Raw genomic sequence first — 20,861 nt, forward strand, 5'->3', positions numbered from 1 at the left:
TCGACTTAGACTCGTATACAATGTACACGCTCGTAAAAAAACACAAAGTTCTTATATAATGAAAAATAGGCATAAAAATTGACATTGCAAAAATAGACCATAGCATCCTTTGCTGCGTAATATAGAGATAGATGCCGAAAATTTGAAAATTGGGCAGTTCTCCCTCTTCCATAAAAAAAGAAAAAGACAAGGGTTTTTTTATTTTATAATTTTTTTGTCATATTCTCCGCCGGTATAAAATTCAGTCTAGTGATCCTTTCCATAGTTGAACCTAGACAATGACCCATATGGCCCATTAATCTATTTTCAAAGCAGGAAAGGGCTAGCCTTGCACCATCCGAAATAAGGTGCTAAACAACAAATACAGAACAATCAGCTAAAGCTCATATTCTGAAAAGACATCGAAGCAATATCAAGCAGCAAACCAATCTTGAAACAGTAAATCAAAACATAGAGTAAACAGAGACAGATTACATCAGGCTCAGCGACGCACAGATTGCTGTTGCTGTTGTGTGGCAGGCTGCTGCGCGCGGTACTGCTGCGGTTGCTGGATTCGCTGACCTTGCTGCTGAGGCAATCTGCGCTGATACGTCTGACGTTGACCCTGCTGTTGAGGCTGCTGCTGATGTTGCTGTTGTTGCTCGCGCTCAACATGTTGAGGAAACTGCTGTTGAGGCTGCTGCGCAATCTGAGGGCGAGGAATAGTGTCGGGGGAATCATAGACATATAGACGCTTGTCAATAGTAGGTGGGATGGGCGCAATCTCGGTACCAAGCTCTTGCTCGATCTTGTAAAGATTGAATCTGTCTTCCCAGCTGATTAAATTAATGGCAAGACCCAAGTGACCAAAACGGCCTGAGCGGCCAATACGATGCAAATAGGTTTCAGCGTTCTTTGGGAAATCAAAGTTAACGACAACGTTAACAGCTTGGATATCGATACCGCGAGTAAGCAGATCAGAGCACACCAGATTTCTGCAGACACCATTGCGGAAGTCATGGAAAACTCGGTTACGGTGAGCCTGAAGCATTCTCGCGTGACTGTAAAAGCACGAATAGCCAAGCTCTGTGATCTTCTTGGCTAGAAGTTCAACCCGGCTAGTAGAGTTACAGAAAATGATTGATTGATTGATTTGAAGCTTCAAACAAATATTAGCAAGTTGATCATATTCAGTTAAACACACAAAAATATACCTTCGAGAAGAGGGTGTTCAGGCAATGAACTTTCTGCTTTTCTTCAACAAAAGCATAGTATTGAGTAATACCGCGAAGAGTAAGTTCGTCCATAAGATTAATTTCGAAAGGCTTGTTAAGATGTTTATCCTTGCAAAAATATTAGATCGCGTTCTAGAAGATAAATGGCGAGTAGGCATATTTACCATAAAGCTCTTCACAACCAGCGGAAAAGTGGCAGAGTACAGAAGAATCTGACGCTCTTTAGGGAAATAAGAGAGAAGCTGTTCGATAATGGGAGTGAATTCGGGAGAGAGAAGCTTGTCAGCCTCATCCATAATGAACATAGGACACTCGCTGAAGTCGGCGACGCCCTTGCCAGCGAGATCGAGAATACGGCCGGGAGTACCGACCATGACATGAACGTTGTCGTGAAGACGGATGATATCATCTTTGAGGGTTGTGCCACCGGTGGTGACCATGACGTTGATGTTTAGGTGCTTACCAAGAGTTTTGCACACCTGGGAGGTTTGAAGGGCGAGTTCACGAGTGGGAACGAGAATGAGAGCCTGGATTTTGGAGCTCTTGGGGTTGACTTTTTCAAGGGCAGGAATAACGAAGGCGGCAGTCTTGCCGGTTCCGTTCTTTGCTCGAGCGAGGATGTCGCGGCCAGCCAGGGCGACGGGTATAGACTCCTCCTGAATTGGCGACGGCTTCTCAAAGCCTGCTTCGAAGATGCCCATTAAGAGCTCTCGCTTGAGGAAAAAATCCTCAAAATCGCTGCCTTTGGTATCTGTGACATCCTCTGTCTGTGGCCGGCCGTCACGGGTGGGCCTGTTGATCTGGCTCTTCCAGTCTTTGTCACTGCAGCAGACAGCGTTAGTTAGATAATCGACAATAGCGATAGTCATGCGAATAATTACTTTAATGAGGTAGATTCTAGTTGGTTTGCTAGAGCAGTAGTCATTGTATGCTCTCCGGTGCTGGGTAGAGGTGAGTGGGGTGTAAATGATCTGAGAATGTGGGTCTGTAATTGGAGTCGTGCAAGAATAGAGCCAATCAGGCGAAATTAAGCGGCAGATATGAGAAAGAAGTAAATAGAAGATTGATTGGCTCGCAAGAGGCGATACATTCAAAAACAGGTGTGGTGGAAAAGAGAAGGAGGAGGCCTCAAGAGCGTGCGCGGAAAAAAAGAGAAAAGCCACGCCAGCCAACCAGATCTGCGTCACATGACTGTCACATGACTGTCACTAGCCTGCCTCACCTGAGAATCTGATCGGCAGACTTGTTAGTGCTGGCAACGATCTTTACACCTTTTACGACATCGAACTGGCATTACAAGCATTCTCTTATAAAAATAATCATATAGTCGATGTTGATACCCATCGATATGGCTCTTCGGGAATTCCGGAAATGCCACTAGCTAATAGCGGCTCGTTCCGGATCGGCCATGCGAATGATTTTTACGCTGTCATTCAGCTTTACAGTGCCCATGTCCTGCGGCGTGATGAAGATTGTCTGCACGTCGTCGGCCTTGCCTGCCGCATCAATCATCAACCTCAGACTTGTAGCCCGATTGATCGCGTCCATGTAGACGTCACTAAAATGGCAAACAATGTTAGGCTCACTTCAAACCGTAGTAGTGTAGTAGCAATAGTCAGAATGCTTACAACTCATCTAGACCGCGAAGGGGACAATTCATGGCCTCCCACAATGCCAACAACAAGCAAATCTGTGTAAACGATTTTTCACCACCAGACAGAGTCTTCACATTCCGCTGTCCGTTCTCATCTGTATCTACGGGCTGTACTTGAATGTGGAGGGTTCCGTTCTCGTGATTAATAAAGAGACGACCGCGGAAGCCACGGTTAGCAAGTGCAACCTTGAATACATCTTTTGCGCGCTGACAGATCTGGTTACGAAATTTGAAAAAATTATCAATTCGCTCGGAATATGATTCGCCAATGTCCTGTATAAGTTTAAATTAATGAAATCTCCTTCGGCACTAGAATATTCCAATAAATATATGCACTCACAATAAAGAGGTTCCCGAGATCCGTAAGCTCGCTATCAGCCTTAATGAAATCTTTCTCAGAGTCTGTATACAGCTTTGTAATAGCTTCAACACTCATCGGTAAATCATCCCTCGCACGCTGATACTCCTCCGTGGTTTTTTCAATTAGCTTCATGATCTGTTCTGGATTCATGCCATCAGTAGGAACAGGCTCGGGACAGAAGCCTTCGGCTATTGCTTTCACTTCCTCGTGAGTTCGATTCGCAGCCGCAAGTTCACCGTCAAGTTGCTCAACTGCAGCTAAACGCTCATCAACTTGAGTCTCACGGAACCTCAAATTCGAGGCCGTTGTCACAGCGCGCTCGACAGCCCTCGCCTGAATTCTCTAGATTTTATCAATTCATGTCAACACTTCAGACACCTAGTAAAAAGGCATGACATTCAAATCTTACATTGAGTCTAGAGATTTCATCTTGGACAATCTCTAGTTCAGCCTTGGCTCTTTCTACCTCGACGGTAGCAGTCTTCAAAGCTGCCTCGCGATTGTCCTTTTCTATAATGACTGCCTCATATGCATGGACATATCTATCATATTCCTCTTTGATTTGCTGCATCATAAAAGTTAGTAACCAGTCCATTTCGTGACTCCATTCATTATACCTCGAGAGTTTCCTGCAGAGATTGCAACTTTCCAGACTCTTCAGATTGACTCAATTGAGCGCTAACGTCTTCCATTTCCATTTCGCACAACTGAATATCTGCGTTCAGGTGCTCCAGTTTTTTCTATCTCAAAATTAGCATCTCATTTCCATAAAGCTAATCAATCTTCGGTCCTACCTTGCCAGACTGAAGCTGCCGTCTAGCGTCATGATAGGCTTGATCCGCTCGAGTAACAACGCGATTTGCCTGGTCCAGTTCTTCATTTCTACGCCGCTTCTCAATTTCTAAGGATCTATTAAATATTGAATAATAAGTCTACTAATCCAGTCAAACAGAGAATATACGTACCGAATGATCATCTCCGCATCGGTTTTCATTCTGGGGGCTTCCTTTCTCTCCGCCAGTGGTGAAATGTGTGAAGATCCTCCTCTGAAACTGAAGTCAGTACCTTTTCTGATACTAAAATGTCCATTGCACAAACCTAGAACTCAAACGGAATCCGCCCTTGCCTCTGGTATTTTGAGCAAGGCATTGGAAAACATTTTGAGGTCGACTTGCCATGATTCTGTCTGCTTCAGCTCGTGAATTGATCAGTATAGTCCTTTCTATTGTATGCTGATCAATAAGAATCGTTTCAACATAGTCGTCGTCAATCTGATGATGGAGTTAGCAATGCATCGCAGTAATTGTTTGCTTCATAATCAGCTCACATCTAGAACATCAAGAATCGTGGTATATTCTTGAGAAGGCATATACTGTCTATAATCAATGGGGCGATTTCTACGAGTGAAAATAGATGGGGAGCTATACAGCAGTCAGCAAGAGACAAAACCAAAACATAAGATGACCGACTTACGCTCCATGTCTCACAAAGATAGATCTAAGCACACGTTCGTCCTCATTGCAGGTGACCGCATAGGCATCCAAAGTGCGCCCAAAAAAAGACTCAAGTACTCCGCTCCAGCTGGAATCTTTCAGGCGTACATGCAAACCTAGAGGGCCAACAGGAGCAGACCGAAATTGCTTGCTCTTCTTGATATCTTCAAGAATCGCAAATGTTTTGGGGCCAAACACGGAGATATGCTGATTCGCAGTCTGCTGATATCTTCTTATGCGATTCATCACGTCAGTAACCTCTTTTGCTGCTGTCCCCTGTTTTGCGGTCGCTTCTTTTCTGACTCCTTCGGCTTTTTGCATGTCTTCCTCCAAGCTACGAATATCAGCTTGAGCAGACTGCCGGTTCATTTTGTACTGTTGTATTTTCTCCTCGAGCGCAGTGCGCTCAGCTTGAAGGGCGGCAAGACTACCGTTTTCAAGCTCGTTCTGACGTCTGATCTCCTCCTCGATCTTCGCCTCTGTCGCTCTGATACGAGCTTGGCAAGATCTGATACTGTCAGAACTACTACGTTCGTCAACCTATTGAAACATATGTCGTCAGTCTCTTTTTACAGTTAGAAAAAATAGGCGATTACCTACCGCAATTTGATGAGTGTCCGACTTCTGGCTTTGCATCTTTTCGCGAAGCTGCCTAACTCGCAACTCTGCAGCCTCAAGAGAGGCACTCGCTTGATCGCAATCATCCGAGGCTCCTTTAATGGCTTCTTTTGCTTCCTCATTCTCGACAGTGGCCTCTTCAACACCTCGAAGCGCCATTGTAAGTTCCTGTTTTTTTCGATGAGTTTCTTCTTGTATTTCCTCAGCAATTTCCAGCTTCTCCGCAACGTTTGCCCAAGCGTACTGAAACTGTAAGTGATCCAATTTTTCCGTGAATCTTCGATGAGACTGAGTACGATTGAACAGCTCGGCAGCTTCGCGCCGTTTGATATTCAAAGCCTCAAGATCTTTGGCTTTACTCATTAAAAAGCGCTTAGTATTGTCTAGCACAACGTGTGTATTGTCATAATCTCGCTTCAGATCGTCAAGTCTGATGCCTTTCATAAATAGCTGATACTTATCCTCTGGAGTTGCATTAGTCAGAAAAGAGCGAGCTGTATCTTGAGAAAGAAGAGTCATCGGGTTATCGACAACGAGCATGAAAGTATCCATCATTTCCACGAGCTCGTCTCGTGAACGCGAACGAATTTTCCCATGCTCGTCTCTAATGATATACTGACTTGTCCCCTTTGTGTCAAACGAGCGCTCGACTGAGATTTTTCCACCGTAAACCTCATAGCGAAAACCATGCTGACTATTTAGCAATTCACAAGTAACTGAGGCTCGCGTCATGCCGTATTTCACAAGGCCCTTGATACTGCTTGCGCGCTGAGTTGCAGCAGCTTTACCGCCTAGGCAGACGGTTATTCCTGTCAAAATTGCGCTCTTACCACTGCCATTATGACCAATGACAAAGTTGATGTTGGGACCAAATTCGAGCTTCAGATGGTCGTGGCACTAGTGACGCTGTGAGCTAGATAAACAGGATATTTAAAGATAAATAGTGTATCTACCATAAAATTTTTTAACTCAACAGAGGCAATGATTCCATATTCTGCTGGACGTTTCTTCTTAACGTTAGCTTAAAAAAATGAGACAAACATTAAGTGATACTTTACCTCAGGAAGGCTCACTTGAGCATTTAGCTGCTTAAACGCCTCATCTTCTGAGTCCTCCGCCGAGTCATCTTCTTCGCCTTCGTCTTCAAACTGACTCTGCTGATCTTCAGCTGTATTGCTCTTAGACTTCAGGTCGGTTACGCTTGCAAGAGTGCGCTGTCGCTTCGAGTCTGGAGTTGCATCCTACAGCAGAATCATCAGATCTCGTTTCTACTAGCAATGCGTTAGACACTTTTCACTTACAGTAGAGTACTGATCCTCATCAATCTCATCGTCGTCGTCAGCCAGACGCTTTTGCACGAGCCGAGCCATATCTGCTACGTCTTTGACGACGCGCAGATGATACGCAGGCTGTTTGTTATGTCAATGATGAGAACGCGGCGCGAGCGACGCGTCTTAATCAAAGCCTAACCCTTGATTTCTCCTCACTGAATTATCATAGAATTCGAGACATCAGCTTCCAAAATACCATAGTCCGATTGCAAGGGAAGGTTTCGTTAAAAAAGAGAATTCACAGCTATATATATATATTGAGCGCGCTAAACAATATCGCCTATATACTGCATTAAACCAGCAACCGCTAACGTAACGCCTTGAACACTAGTAATTATTATCAGATCCTACAAAGTGGATGATCTTGACGAGTTCTACTTCTCCGTCTTTTACTATCAGCAAAGACTTCACACCTCCACTTATTACCGGATCAGAAGCTTCCTAATCTGACGTGCTCTTAACTTCCATATTCCCCCTTGTTACAATATTGTAAAATGTATCAGTTGCCTGCGCAAAAAAAATTATACACATCTTTCGTCCTGCGTTCCTCATTGAATATGAATTGGCTCTCGGAACTAAAAAATGACCCCCGCGCTGAATCTTGAACGACATTTCGTCATTGATACAAACCTCGACTGTTCCTTCAAGAACACAGAAAATGAGAGAGTTGAGGCCAGTTTTTTTCTTTCCTTTGCGTCCGTTACCGGCAGGTAACCTCAATATGCCAGACGCGAGAAATCCACGCTCTTCCTCAAATGTTTTCATAAACTCGAATTGTGCGGAAGGATTTTGGATGGAGATGTAAGGGAGCATTGTTGATGGAACGGCTACTCGTCGGGGTAGTCGCTGGTTGGTAGCCAGATCTTCGGTTTCAGCTACAAAATAATCAAACTCATTATCCATTCTCTGAGCTATAATCGCAGTAGAAGAATCCGATGAAGCCCCAAAACTCGGACTTTGCTTTACTCGATTATCCGAAAACTTATGATCACTCTTGAACCGAAAATGTGAGTCACTTGCTGCATTGAGTAATTTGCGGCGTCCGATGTCGACTCCAAGAGATCGTTCAGGAGTAGCTCTTTGTTTCTTCTTTTTCAATGGAGACACATCGGTAGACACACCTGTAATCGAATCTGCTCGTACGATTGACTTAATAGTAGGAACCGCCGCACCACCACTTTTGTCATCGCGTACAAGATTGTACACTATGCGTTCGTTTTTCCAGTACTCAAGAGGCTTCAATCTAGTCCTGCTTGAACGACGTTGAGTCGATGTTTCTTTTTTTTGAAATTCTTGGTTTAGAGATGGGTCACAGAAAAATTCATTTGAATATTTGCGTTTGCGATATGTAGTCTGGCAGCTCCCTGGAGAGGATACTAAAGAGCTTGCGGGTGAAGACATTGTACTCGCACTGTCATCGTCAGTAAGGGAGTTCAAATCAGACTGCGATAGACCAATTGAGAGGTCCTCTGTTTGCTCTATCCTCTCCGAATCACTGTAACCGGATCCAGAGCTAATGCCGTTTACAAACGCAGCAAAGACCCCGTCAGCGTCCACGTACTCGAGCTCAGAGTCGTCACGCTCTTCATTGCCAAATTCTGCAGGCTTTGAACTATCGCCTGAGAGATCAACGACATCATAAACGTTATCCAACTTGTCATCTTCCGGATATTTGACTGCATCTACAGACGCAAAGAAACCCGGGGCAAGGGGTGCCGCACCGCCGCCGACTGGAGTAGGGCTTGTCGGGCTGCCACAGAATCTCCCAGGCGATGGTGACGAATAGGGTGGTGTCTCGAGCTGCGACAAGACATTTCCAGATCTAATCCGGCGTATGAATGAAGAAAATGCCGACGTTGACATGGAGTGGCCGGGCTGGCAGAGGTTAGCCTTGCAGACAAAGAGAGCGGATCAGGAGGAAGAGCAAATAAATCAGTTCATACTTCCTCGGAGTCGGGGTGGTCTAGTGAGAAAGCCGAAAAGCGATCTTTAAACGGCGAAAAGTTGCTCATGACGCGAGTCCGATTACGCTTGCTTGCTGCTTGAAGTAATATTCTTTTTTTGAGTGGCCGCCAACAGAGCTATGTATTTCTTGTCTGTTCGCCAATCTGAGTTGTAGACGCGTCTGAGCTTCTCCCAACGCGCGGCGCTTCCGCTACATAATCCCCAGTTTACTGCAGACCTAGCCCGTCAAACCCTACAGTTAGAATGTAGGGCTGATGAAAGCAGTCACGCGTGAAATCTAAGGATTAATTGACACAAGGCTGCCAGAGTTGGTACGCGGCGCCAGTACTGGCATTCGCGGTACCTGGTCTCTGGTGAACTCCCTTCAAGCTCCTCTTCCCAGTACTACACAGCATCCGACAACAATGAGCAGCTACGATAAAGAGAAGGTCGCTGGCGGCGAGGCCCCGAAGCTCCAGAAGTTCCGCATTACTCTGACCTCGCGAAAGGTCCAACAGCTCGAGAAGGGTGTGTATATGGCCGTGTCGTGAAAGATGTGTCGTCGAGGAAGAGCAGGTAGAATATTGACTGTTTCGATTGTATCTGGACTCTTAATACTCTCTCTATATCTGTTTTCTTGACGACGATTATACATCTATAACAACTATTCAAATGCTAACTCGTCGCTACAGTTTCCAGTGAGCTCATTGCCCGGGCCAAGAGCCAGGAGATGAAAATCAAGGGACCTGTCAGACTACCAACCAAGTTCCTCCGCATCTCTACCAGAAAGAGTATGTCGTTCCAATCATTATCTTTTTACCTAAATATCTGTCAGACCGTTAACAGCTCCTTTTTAGCCCCCAACGGTGAGGGTTCCAAGACCTGGGATTCATTCGAGATGCGCATCCACAAGCGTCTTATTGAGTACGTCTATTCTTATAATCTGTAGCATTTGGTTGTATATTCCAAAATCTAACAAATTTTTAGTCTCGAAGCTCCCTCCAATGCCGTCAAGCAGATCACTTCTTTCAACATCGAGTCCGGTGTCGAGGTTGAGGTCACCATCGCCGCCTAAATTCGCAATCCAATCAAAAAACGCCATCATCAAAAAGTATATATGCAGAGGTGCTAGGATAATGAGAAGTCAATCTTTATAGAGAAAGAATTCAGAGTTATGCAACGTCATATAGAAGTGGAGGAGTTGTCGAACTGGCTCTTCTTCTATGATGTCTGTTTTTCTTATCTTTTTGGTCTTCTTTTCGTTATACGTATCTGTGTGTGTGTGTGTTGTTCATTGTTTTCTTCGATGTTTATGCCGGTTTGCTTTGTTAGGACATGTATTGTAACAAAAAAAGTAAATATAATTCTTAAAAAAAAATAATGAGAGAACGCCTTGTAATTCTAAAGCTATGCCATTCAATGCATTTTCAAAAATCCCCCCTTAAAAATAATTACATATATGATAATGATCCCATCTATATACTATCTGAAATAAGCGGATCTATACATACTTCAGAGGCGGCAAAATCTCCGGTACCTTCCCAATCTCAAATCGACTAGCAGTAAACGCTTCACGTTCCTCGCTCGTCAGATCTGCATCTTCTGGTAAATACATCGGTGCACCACTTTGCAGTATCACCGAATTTCCCGTCATTGAATTCTTCAAGTTTGCATTCGCTGGTGCACGACCAAGCTCTGCAAACTGTGAAATCATCTGCTCAATAAGATTATATGGCCGTGGCGGTAGATCTGAGAAATTTTCATTCTTTACTGTATCCTTGAGAGGAAACCGCTGCATAGCGCGAGTCAAGTATCCACCTGCAGGCGGTTTGACATTCGCTGTAGCGGCAGTGGCACCGGTCGTCGTCGGCCTCGGTGTTGATGCTGTGCTATTAGACTCTCCTAATGCCTGTGAACCAAAATTCGTAGTTTCATTCTTCTGTCCGAAAGCAGATGTGGCAGGACTGGAGGAGCTGATCGAAAACACTGACTTTGGAGCTGATGTAACCGCAATCGAAGAGCTGGATGCTGCAGTATTATCACTAGCACCCAACGATAGGGTTCCAAAATCTGCAATCTCCTTTTTCTCTATAAACGCCGGTGTCGTCGTAGTAGTCCCTTGCGCAGCTCCAAAGGCCGATTTTATATCGCTGTTTGCTGGACTTCCAAACGCCGATACTGCCGTTGGTTTCTGGCCAAATGCTGAACTTCCAAATGCGGATACAGCAGGCTTTGTGCTACCTGTACTACTCTGATTGCTAGTTCCAAAAGCAGAGATACTACCGGCGAACGCAGATTTAGTATGCGAGCCATTATCTGCGCTACTATCGCTATCATCGTTCTTTGCACGGTTATTGAGTGAGAAGGCACTAGCTTGCCCGTTATTGCTATTACTATTGGCTGAATTAAACGAAGCAAAAGGCGAACCGCTAGTGCTCTGCGCCTGTTTAGCAAATCCGCTGAATGGAGATGATGACTCGGCAGAACCAGTTGCAAACGCGCCAAATGGCTTAGTCGTTCCCTCTTTATTGTCAGTTTTTGCTCCACCGAATGGAGAGCTGGATGTATTGGGCTGACTTCCAAACGTATGAGTTGCTCCAAACGCACTCTGACCAAAAGCGGGCGCGGCAGGCTTTGATCCAAACGCGTTTCCCGATCCAAACGCACTTCCTGATCCAAACGCTGGTGCGGGGGAATTTGAGGCTGGTGCTGATCCAAACCCTGACGACTGACCAAATGCCGGTGATTGACCAAATCCCGAAGATCCAAATACTGGCTTTGTCTGATTGTTATTCATGCTGCCAAACGCTGAAGTCGGTGCAGCTGTCGACGGTTGAGAATTATTGGTCGCAGATGAGCCGAAAGTCGATTGTCCGAACGCCGGGGCTGTAGGCTTTACTCCAAAGGCACTTCCCTGTCCAAAACCACCACCAAACGGAACTGCGGGCGACGGTGACGCGGCAGCTGCTTGCTGTTGCTGTCCAAATGAGGATTGTCCAAATGCAGGAGACGCTTGCTGCGATGAGGGGGTGCCTGCGGCAGCCAGTGCGCCGAAAGGTGACGACTTGTTTGCAAACGATCCAAACGATGTTTGACCAAACGCACTAGCTGCATTTTGACCTGGAGGTGGCGGCAGTTTGGTGGCCGAGCTAGCACCAAAAGCTGATTGTGTGTTACCTGAGGCAAAAGGAGAGGGATTGTTGTTGCTACCGCCGCTATTGCTGGCAAAGCCACTAAATGGAGATTGCTGACTGTTGCTATTGCTATTGTTGCCGAACCCACTAAATGTGCTCGGATTGCCGTTGTTGTTGCCAAACATGGCCGGTGATTGCTGCTGCTGCTGCCGTTGTGTTGGCGTAGACAAAGAACCAAAAGGCGAAACCGCGTTGGGACCGACCAAATTACCCGCTCCACTACCGCCGAATGGCCCACCCGTATTTGCTGAAGCGGTCGCTGAGTTATCAAGCTGAGCTCTGAGCTGCTCGAGTACGCTTTTATCGCCTTGGAAATATCTGGTTGCCAGTGGGCCTGGCGCATTCTCGTTCTGCAGCTCGTCACGTGGGAGATAGTCGCGTACCTCGCTGTCCGGCCGCTGCCGCGCCATTTCGACGTATTTAACCGCACGCGCCGTATCTGACGCTATAAATTGAAAAAGGGTGAGCATATCTTGTCTCGCTGTGTCCTCAAGTTTATACTAGAATTGGCTTATATGTTAGTCGCTGCTATGTTAATTGGTGCTACGCCAGTTAATGTTACATACGTAAAGCTGCTCCTGACCGCTATCTTTTGCTTCGCAGTATGCTGCGCGTAATTCTTCAGGCGATATGTCGCGATTATTTATAATTCCGCGATGAGCCCCTTTTGATACCGCATAGCTAGAGAAAAAGAAGACTGGAGGTGTTTTCATCATTTGCGCTAGTTCGGCTTTGTCGTCCTCTTGATTTCCCTGTCAGCTTTGATCCCTCATTTAGAAGTCCCCTTGAGGAGGCCGGTAGGAACAAGATATCGTTGACACAATACAATCGTACCTGTTACTCTTATGCTTGAATCTAGCACTCCGACGTTCGAAGGCGACAGCCCAGTAGGACCGTCGTGACGGAATCTGCATGCATTTCCTTTTGTGCAGTGTCCTGAAACCCACAGAAGAATATTAATATAATCCATAAATTTACAAACAATACTTCGTAATTAGTGCTTATTGATAGTGTAATATAAGACGTACCTCGAGCGTAGAATTTGCAAATTGGCTGCTGTTTTTGATTTGCTGACATGTCGATGGCTCCGACTGTCGTTGCTGACGGTTGGTCCCTGTAGAATACACTAGTTCGCTTTTTAAATAGATTGTTTGGATTATATTTTCTAATAGAAGAGATAGGTTGCGTAGAAGATGCGACTAGGTGAGGAGCTAGTTATAGCTGGATCAAATTTCGGTAAGTTCGCTTATTGAGAAGCAGTGAATTCCCAACAGTAAAAAAAAGCATAGCGAGAAACTTGTACAGCTTGAATCCTACCTCCCTTTCAAATCATCATAACTGCATTCAACAACAAACATCAAGACCAAAACCAAAAAAGGCAGCAAAAACGGCAAAAAATGCAGAGAATATGGCCAACGATCCGGCGACAGGTTTATCCTCGCCAGTGTGTGCGGAATTCATCGTCGAGCTCTGGATTTCTCGCTGACGAGCTACGGAAGCTATCTACGCAGGAGGCCGAGTACCGCCGCTCGCAGACCGCAGTGACAGAAGATGGCAACAAGGGAGATAATCAGATAGAGAAATCTAAATACTCTAGATTACATGGCATGCAGTCGAGCTCTGAGAGCTCGGACTGGAGTTTTTTATTGTCTGACGCGCCATTAATGAGCTCGTTCAATTATACCGAGCGCGCGGCTAACACAGACGAAGAATTTCGCAAACGGCAGAGAATCTTACGGAAGAACACAGGAAAAAGCAGCCTGAAAGAGCGAGAGGTCTTTGAGCGAGTTTTTCGCGATATAGCAAGGGGAACAGTAGACGAAGGGCGCGATCCCAGTAAGAACAAGTCGCCGAAGAGCAGTGGTACATCGCAATTCCAGAGGGAAACTGTGGTATTTAGAAACGAGAACCTATACACTGGACAAAGAGCATCAGGATTAAGGTATGGTCGGCGAAGAAGTTTTCGTGGAGACGAAAAGGATCCTCTAAAATGGTTAAGCCTGTCAAGTCCAGAGGTGGATGTCAATATGTACCCACCATCACTGCGTGAAATTGCAAAGAGCCTACGCGACATCCGCGGCGACCCATCAGAGTACTACCACACTCAAGACCGTAAAGCTGACGAAATCGAATGGGAGCGCAAGGAGCTGCTAAAGGAGATGCTCCAACGTATGCGTGCGTGTGACACTGATCTCGAGCTCGATGGTTTGCTAGAACGGGAGGTCTACAAGCCATTCCGCGAGGCAGCAAAGAACTTTCGCGGGCAAGAGGCGCAGATTGCGCCAGCGATTGCACGCAACTACCCAGCGCTGCTGTTAGAGGCGATGAAGATCATGCTAAAGACGTTCAGAGAAGCATACGGAGCGCTCTCGATTTTCTACAGGGCCCGAGATTACGGGGTATACTCCTACATGCTTGGCTGCACGATCGATGTATACAATCAGGCGCTCAAGATACAGTGGTATACGTTTGAGGACATGTTTGAATGTAAGAACCTGCTGGAGGAAATTGTGGTGAACGGTGTTGAGGCCAATTCGGAGACTATTGGGATCGTTGAGATGATGCGGCGTCAGGCTGAGGAGCGTGCAGCAGCGAGCGAAGACGGGCCACTAAAGGTTTTAACGAAAGAGTCAGACGAGGATGGTGCTTCGTACCGCAATGCCCGGTTCGTCTAAATGTCTGCGAGAAATATATGTCCAGTTTTTATGATCAAGGGGGGAAGAATTTAATTATGAACGGGCAAAACAAAAAAAAAGGCGACGACTTTGATTATGCAAGAGAATGAAAGTGCATTGGGAGGTTTATCAAATGTAGAATAGATGTATATATATGTACACGGCGAATGAAAGGAATTAGACGGCTATAAAAAAAAAATCAGTAACCATGTAGACAGAACAATCGGTAACCATTCTGTCGAAACAAAATCATAGAACAAACAGAAACATACCATCGGATTGAGCAAGAATGTAGTCGATAGCCTGACCGACGGACTTGATCTCATCGGCCTCCTTGTCAGGAATCTCAATACTGAACTCCTCTTCGATAGCCATGACGACCTCGACGGTGTCGAGCGAGTCGAGACCGAGGTCAGCAGCGAACGAGGCCTCAGAGGTGATCTTTGACGGGTCAGTGACCTTGTCAAAGGACTTGACAACCTCCAAGATGCGGGCCTGGACCTCGTCGCGGCTGAGACCAGCGTCAGCGGAATAGAAGCGGGCGAAGCGAGCAGGCAGAGCGGGTGCGGCGAGTCTGGACGCGAGTGGTCGGGCGGCAGCAATCTTCGGCGAGGCAACGGCGGTCAATGAGACAGCGCGACGAAGAGCAGCCGGAGCAGAGCGGAAAATGGAGGATCTTAGCATTTTGAGGAGGCGTAGGCGAAGAAGATGAGAGGTGGTGAGAAGTTGGGGAAGAGACGACGAGAAGCAGGTTGGCGGAAGGCAGCGGTGAGGCAGGGTAAGGGTGATTGGCAGCCAATCACGCAGCCGCCAAATCAGCGCGCAGCCGACGAGCTCTGGCTTGCGCTCGAGAAACTTGTATCCAAACACTTTGGAAAGAGTTAACAGCAACACAGCCTTTACCAGAGCGGACATTAAATTCATATAATACACACACTTATTCTAAAACCAGGCACTCAGTCAATTATTCTTCCAGCAATGCTCCGTCTCTTTGGCCGCCCAATGCGGGCCGCTTCCGCTCCTCTCTCTTCCTCCACTACCTCGTCCATCCGCATGCTCTCCTTCTCCTCCCCGCGAACCGCAAAGCCGGCTCCAACAGCATACCCACCAGAATACCGTCTCAAGCCCGCAGAGAAGTGGAACGAGGGTGAATCCGCGCTCGACCGTGCCGGCCGCTTCTTCCTCATGGCTGAACTTTTCCGCGGTATGTACGTCGTTCTGGAGCAGTATTATCGTGCGCCCTACACCATCTACTATCCCTTCGAGAAAGGTCCCATATCTCCACGTTTCCGGGGAGAGCATGCTCTTCGCAGATACCCGTCTGGTGAAGAACGCTGCATTGCGTGCAAGCTCTGCGAGGCCATCTGCCCAGCGCTCGCCATCACCATCGAAGCAGAAGAACGCGTTGACGGATCTCGCCGGACAACTCGTTACGATATCGACATGACTAAGTGCATTTACTGCGGTCTCTGCCAGGAATCTTGCCCTGTCGACGCCATTGTTGAGACACCCAACGTCGAATACTCGACCGAGACCCGTGAGGAGCTGCTTTATAACAAGGAGAAGCTGCTTGCTAACGGCGACAAGTGGGAGCAGGAGATCCAATTTGGTCTCGACGCTGACTGTACGTTTCTGCCCTTTGACTTTGATTTTTAATCTCCCGTTATTTATATTATACTAATTGTTATTCTAGCACACTACCGCTAAATCAGTAGTCGAGTCTTTATAGACCTCATAGATTGGATCCCGGTGTTTTTGCTTTTTTGTCATTGTTTTCTCTTTTTCAATCATCTTATTTTTTTTTACGTTCATGCCAATGTCATCAATCATTTAATTTTTGTACAAAATAACTAAAACTTTTATACTTTATCTCAAATCTCAAGTTCGGGCGCGGCAGTATCGGTCTTCTATCGAGATTGCCTCATACACTCCCTCCATCGATGTGTATATACTATAAAAATCTTCCTGTACATCCGTCACTGTATGTGTCTCCAACACCTTATACTTTCCAGACCGCCCGACCTTCTCACTTCGCGTGTACGTAAACGCAAACGGCGCAGTACCTTCAAACCGGAACTCAATCTCCGCTCGGTCCCCTTCGTGAATATCAGACACTAACGAGGTGCCCTCGCTGACCTTCACAGTCGGCACCGCGTGTATCAACTTGGACAATTCACCGTGTACAGCCACCTTACACGTCGACGCACTGTCTTTCACGCTCGTAATTGTGAAGTTGCCTGGACTTGACGCCAATCGCGAAAAGGGAGAGTGCGTGCTTGCTCGCTGCCGCTTACCATTGAACTCATACTCAACCTCAAACGGTGGTACTCCAGTCAATACAAACGAAATTCGCTCTCCAACGCAGTAATCCACACGTGTCGAGCTGGGCATGATCGTAGGAACGTCAGCGACAAGCACAGTCACCTGCTGCGGTTTGAACGTGCTACGTGAGCATCCACGTCCGTCCGTGACATGCACTATCGTTAAAACGTGCTTTCCTAGTCCAAGACCACTGTAAATTGACCGCAGGTTATACTCGGTCTCGCGAATGCTGGAAAAAGTCATAGTCTCGCTCTGCCCTTCTGTCTCATGCTTCACGCTCAAAGTCAACGCAAACGGCCCAACTCCGCTGAACCGTATCTTGATTGGTTCTATCGATTTGTCCTCCGCTTCTGCTTTCCAGCAACTTCGGTATGTCGCACCGGGCTTCACGAACGCGGCCTCGGGTCGTCCATACACGGTTTGCAGTACGCGCACTGGCTCATATCCATCTAACGCATTCTTCTCGTATACAGAGTCCGAGACGCCTTCAAATGTGTATAGGTATTTGCCTTGCTTGCCCGTCTCCATTTGCACATTTGCGTACTTTGTCGCCGCCTGCAGATCAAACTTCGAAGGCCTTGACGATCCGCTTCCACTATCTCTACTCGCCAGGGCAGATGCCGATGAGATATTTTCGTCAGCAGAGATATACTCACGCTGATACAAGACAGAAAATGGTGGGGCGCCATAGAGCGCAATTTCGAGAGAGTCTTCGTCTCCTTCGCATACATCCTTACCAATCGCCAGAGACTTATCCTTAAAGGCCAATCGGTCGCTAGCGACAAGCTCCAACCGCGGCCTTTCAAACCAACTTACTTCAAAAGTGGATCCTGTCGCTGGTGAGGCAGCAGAAGCACCGGGGCAGTACGCGTCACGCACATCAGTGATTTTGTAAATGCCTTCATCAGCCACGGTAATAAAGTCGCCGTTAGGTTGGCGCTTAATCACTGTCTTGACCTCGGACTCGCCGCTGGAGTTTTGGTGTACATACGAAATTGCCCAGGGCTACACACAAAATTTAGTATTTCTCTTACCCACAAGCAAATATTTAGAAGACTCACAGGCTCTCCACTCAATCTCAGTGGAATCTGCACGCTCTGGCCCATCAAAGACTTGATCTTCATCCGTCCGTCTACTGTACCAAACTGTGCAGCAGGCCTCTGTCGGCTGACTTCGACATGTGCATCAGCTTCGTTCAGCGCACGCTTGCATCCGTTTCCGTCCTCGACAGAAAGTAGAGCGACTACATAAGTTCCACCCTTGGTCAGAGGCGGTGTGGATACTTTGTGCCGAGAATCGACAATCTTGGGTACAACATGCTGGGTGCGCTTGTTACCGTGAACAATCTCATATGTCAATGTAAACGGACCTGTGCCGTGCAAATCGACTTGAAGTTCCGTGGAATCTCCAGTGCAGCACCGCGAGCTAAGTGAATTTCGTGTAAATGCAGCGCTCGCCAACACTTTCACTGTCTGCTCGGTCCTGAACTGAGATCTGTTAAGCTGAATATTTTCATACAAGCTATCGCTGAGCATAAAGAATTCGTAAGTGTAGTGGCCCGCCATATCGGGTCTAAACTGCAATTGGTGTCTGGTCTTTTCAATAATCAACCGCTCTGTTTTCACGCGCTGGTGATCAGTTTTAATCTGATATTGCAACTTGAATGGTGGTGTACCAGTCAGCGTCAGATCAACAGTCACTCCAATTGATCCGGCGCATTTATCCTCAATATCTTCAAACTTGACGGCGACAGTCGGTTCTGCCGGAGTCAACGCAAGACAAGTTGCGGATTCAAGCACGTCACCATCGCAGTATCTTCCTTGTATACTCTCAATGAAATACGTGCCGGGCTTGTCAACAGATAAGCGCTCCATACCGTTGCGCATTCTCAGCTCGAGCTGTTTCGTTACTGGAAGTTTGCCAATAACCGACTCTTCCCCATCATCTTCTTCAATTGGCTTATATTGAAGCTTGACCACATAGGGACCATCGTCAATAGTTCCTGCAAGTTGCAGTGGCACGTTCGCTGACTTGCCCTTTGCAAGATTCACCGGACTCTCAGAGTTACAATTGCTGAACCGCACTGACGGACGTGGATGCACAAATAACCCATAATTAAGACCCTTATTTGCTAATACAGGGGATTCCTCGCGATCCATGTTCTCGTATACCTTACTATAGTTCACCAAATTACCCAGACCATCCTCTACCTCATCGATCATGTATGCCCATCGACCAACTGTACCTAAAGATGCGTCTAGAGCAATTTCAACAGTCTCCGGGTTGCCCCACTCCAGTGTCTCGCCAGCGTGCCATACGCGACCTTCACGTGATAATCTCCCCTGTAAAAGTGGGGAAGAGAATCGATCTGGCTGTATGCTCTGTACAGAGAACATAGCGTCGCGGCCTTTGATCGAACGGCTATACTTTACACGCAATGGCGGCACACCGCTGACTCTAAGTTCTGGAGACTCAAGATCACCAATACATCGATCTATAGAGGCTTGACCACTTTTTCCTAGTGGCGAAGACTCGCGAATCGCAGCAGTTGGGCAAGACGAGAGAACAACGTCAGTGTGCTGAAGCTTGACATTCAAATTAGATGTGTCAACAACTTTTGCTAATCGATATAGGCCAGGTTCCTTAAAAGGAAGTTTAATGCTCAAGATCTTCGATTCTTGCTGAAAATGTGCTGAATCACTGGCGGCTACACTCGTAACTTCGGTCCATTTCCGGAGCTCTCGCTTTGTGAAGTTGAGAAGTTTGTAGCTCGTATCATCAAAGCTGACATGGTAGACTTGCACAAAACTTGGCTCTGTTGCATTGAGTCTCATCGGCACATAGGCAGGTCCGGAACCGTCGAGACAAAAGACATCGCCAAGGGGATTGAGCCTAGCTGTACTTTCGGGTAAAATATGAACAACATGACGACCTGAGATGTGGTCAGCACCATGAACAACGTCCTTTGCTCGGATGCGGTGTTCGGTTATAGAGAGCTCGCGGTCGTAGATTGCACGACCTATAGAAGCAAGTGTGGCTGCTAGCGGGAAAGTTGACGCGGCAGATAACAAAATGGTCGTTAAAGAGCACCCTATAATCAGTAATACGGTGGTCGCTGGGGTGAAAGTGAGCCACGGAATGCGAAACACTGGAAGAAGCTAGAAATGATACCTTGTTAGTCTGTCAAGATCAATAGACATTGACAAAAGAAATCAAACTTACAAAAATGTAGAATCCTTCAATGACCATATACTTGAACGCGAAAGAAAGTTCCAAATCGAGTCTGTTCTCGTAATGAATCTGGAACAGTTCGTACAGCTTAACAGCCTGAATAAGCACAAATATCCCAATCGCATACAATCGCTGCGATCCAGCATCAATATACTGCTCGGAAATTAGAGGTGGATAGACTGCAGTTGAATGAATGGTCCTTCCTACAACAACGGATGACGAGGGCTGCGTACTGGCTCTCGAAGTACGCTGTTTAGGTGGTGAGGGAGGAAATCCTGATGGCCAAGCTGCAGTTGGATCAGTAAAATACTTTGCCGGGCCTTCGGGGGATGACGTTAAACCAGAAGACCGAGGAGAAGCAGTTCGACTACCATTCTGAGCTGATAAACGCAGAGGAGTGCGCGTGCTGGGGGTTGCAGGAACTGGTCCTAGAGCCGACCTACTGACAGGGTCCAGCTTTGGTACTGGCGTTGAATAAAGCTGCGATATTCTGCTGGATGATCCAGGAGTATGCGGTGAAGAATGGCGTGATGAATTACCATCACCTTCACCAGGTCCTGATAAAGAAGAAAATCGAGCTTTCTGAAATACATTGCTGCCGCTCAAGTTGCTATTGCCGCGACGCGTACTTTCTGAAGACGATGGCGTCGAGGTTGGCGACGCCATAGCTGATTAATCTCGCGTCTGACGCGGTTTGGTATAATCTAACTAAACAATTTGACTGATTCAATGCTCTATAAGCCAGCTAGAAGGGAAACCTGCAATATATTGTCGAATGATTGAGCTTTGTTGATGTACGATCAGGAATTTTTAAACAATACCCC

General features: G+C 46.7%; 9 protein-coding genes across 9 annotated transcripts; 3 read left to right on the forward strand and 6 right to left on the reverse strand.

The window, feature by feature from the left end:
• Window positions 1–210: 210 nt before the first annotated feature.
• Window positions 211–2,362, reverse strand: V2V93DRAFT_207927 (DEAD-domain-containing protein). Its single transcript, XM_066907009.1, has 4 exons — window positions 2,096–2,362; window positions 1,379–2,036; window positions 1,194–1,322; window positions 211–1,138 (listed from the first exon to the last, which is right to left on the reverse strand). Exons 1-4 carry the CDS (start codon window positions 2,137–2,139, stop codon window positions 482–484), a joined length of 1,488 nt encoding a protein of 495 aa, XP_066766720.1. The 5' UTR covers window positions 2,140–2,362; the 3' UTR covers window positions 211–481.
• Window positions 2,318–6,756, reverse strand: V2V93DRAFT_345455 (uncharacterized protein). The gene is made up of 14 exons (XM_066907881.1): window positions 6,642–6,756; window positions 6,399–6,581; window positions 6,294–6,347; window positions 5,323–6,237; window positions 4,703–5,262; window positions 4,557–4,650; window positions 4,328–4,500; window positions 4,195–4,275; window positions 4,024–4,138; window positions 3,847–3,969; window positions 3,639–3,794; window positions 3,209–3,571; window positions 2,843–3,141; window positions 2,318–2,772 (listed from the first exon to the last, which is right to left on the reverse strand). Exons 1-14 carry the CDS (start codon window positions 6,708–6,710, stop codon window positions 2,592–2,594), a joined length of 3,366 nt encoding a protein of 1,121 aa, XP_066766721.1. The 5' UTR covers window positions 6,711–6,756; the 3' UTR covers window positions 2,318–2,591.
• Window positions 6,757–6,810: 54 nt separating this feature from the next.
• V2V93DRAFT_368137 (Mif2/CENP-C like-domain-containing protein) lies at window positions 6,811–8,789 on the reverse strand. The gene has a single exon (XM_066909728.1). The coding sequence runs from the start codon at window positions 8,532–8,534 to the stop codon at window positions 7,113–7,115; it is 1,422 nt and encodes a 473-aa protein (XP_066766722.1). The 5' UTR covers window positions 8,535–8,789; the 3' UTR covers window positions 6,811–7,112.
• Window positions 8,790–8,957: 168 nt separating this feature from the next.
• V2V93DRAFT_368141 (40S ribosomal protein uS10) lies at window positions 8,958–9,993 on the forward strand. Its single transcript, XM_066909729.1, has 4 exons — window positions 8,958–9,143; window positions 9,308–9,406; window positions 9,473–9,539; window positions 9,603–9,993. Exons 1-4 carry the CDS (start codon window positions 9,041–9,043, stop codon window positions 9,688–9,690), a joined length of 357 nt encoding a protein of 118 aa, XP_066766723.1. The 5' UTR covers window positions 8,958–9,040; the 3' UTR covers window positions 9,691–9,993.
• V2V93DRAFT_368145 (uncharacterized protein) lies at window positions 9,940–13,121 on the reverse strand. Its single transcript, XM_066909730.1, has 4 exons — window positions 12,838–13,121; window positions 12,644–12,745; window positions 12,376–12,551; window positions 9,940–12,309 (listed from the first exon to the last, which is right to left on the reverse strand). Exons 1-4 carry the CDS (start codon window positions 12,884–12,886, stop codon window positions 10,117–10,119), a joined length of 2,520 nt encoding a protein of 839 aa, XP_066766724.1. The 5' UTR covers window positions 12,887–13,121; the 3' UTR covers window positions 9,940–10,116.
• Window positions 12,952–14,670, forward strand: V2V93DRAFT_368148 (uncharacterized protein). Its single transcript, XM_066909731.1, has one exon. It carries the CDS (start codon window positions 13,207–13,209, stop codon window positions 14,482–14,484), a length of 1,278 nt encoding a protein of 425 aa, XP_066766725.1. The 5' UTR covers window positions 12,952–13,206; the 3' UTR covers window positions 14,485–14,670.
• On the reverse strand, window positions 14,547–15,203 carry V2V93DRAFT_368150 (acyl carrier protein-like protein). Its single transcript, XM_066909732.1, has one exon. It carries the CDS (start codon window positions 15,166–15,168, stop codon window positions 14,734–14,736), a length of 435 nt encoding a protein of 144 aa, XP_066766726.1. The 5' UTR covers window positions 15,169–15,203; the 3' UTR covers window positions 14,547–14,733.
• Window positions 15,204–15,335: 132 nt separating this feature from the next.
• V2V93DRAFT_368152 (uncharacterized protein) lies at window positions 15,336–16,360 on the forward strand. The gene is made up of 2 exons (XM_066909733.1): window positions 15,336–16,108; window positions 16,178–16,360. The coding sequence occupies exons 1-2, from the start codon at window positions 15,463–15,465 to the stop codon at window positions 16,189–16,191; spliced, it is 660 nt and encodes a 219-aa protein (XP_066766727.1). The 5' UTR covers window positions 15,336–15,462; the 3' UTR covers window positions 16,192–16,360.
• On the reverse strand, window positions 16,272–20,819 carry V2V93DRAFT_368154 (uncharacterized protein). Its single transcript, XM_066909734.1, has 3 exons — window positions 20,029–20,819; window positions 17,868–19,964; window positions 16,272–17,811 (listed from the first exon to the last, which is right to left on the reverse strand). The coding sequence occupies exons 1-3, from the start codon at window positions 20,701–20,703 to the stop codon at window positions 16,363–16,365; spliced, it is 4,221 nt and encodes a 1,406-aa protein (XP_066766728.1). The 5' UTR covers window positions 20,704–20,819; the 3' UTR covers window positions 16,272–16,362.
• Window positions 20,820–20,861: the final 42 nt, after the last annotated feature.

The sequence above is a fragment of the Kockiozyma suomiensis genome (genome assembly GCF_038497685.1).
Source record: "Kockiozyma suomiensis strain NRRL Y-17356 unplaced genomic scaffold V2V93scaffold_5, whole genome shotgun sequence".
In the NCBI taxonomy this organism is placed as follows: Eukaryota; Fungi; Ascomycota; class Lipomycetes; order Lipomycetales; family Lipomycetaceae; genus Kockiozyma; species Kockiozyma suomiensis.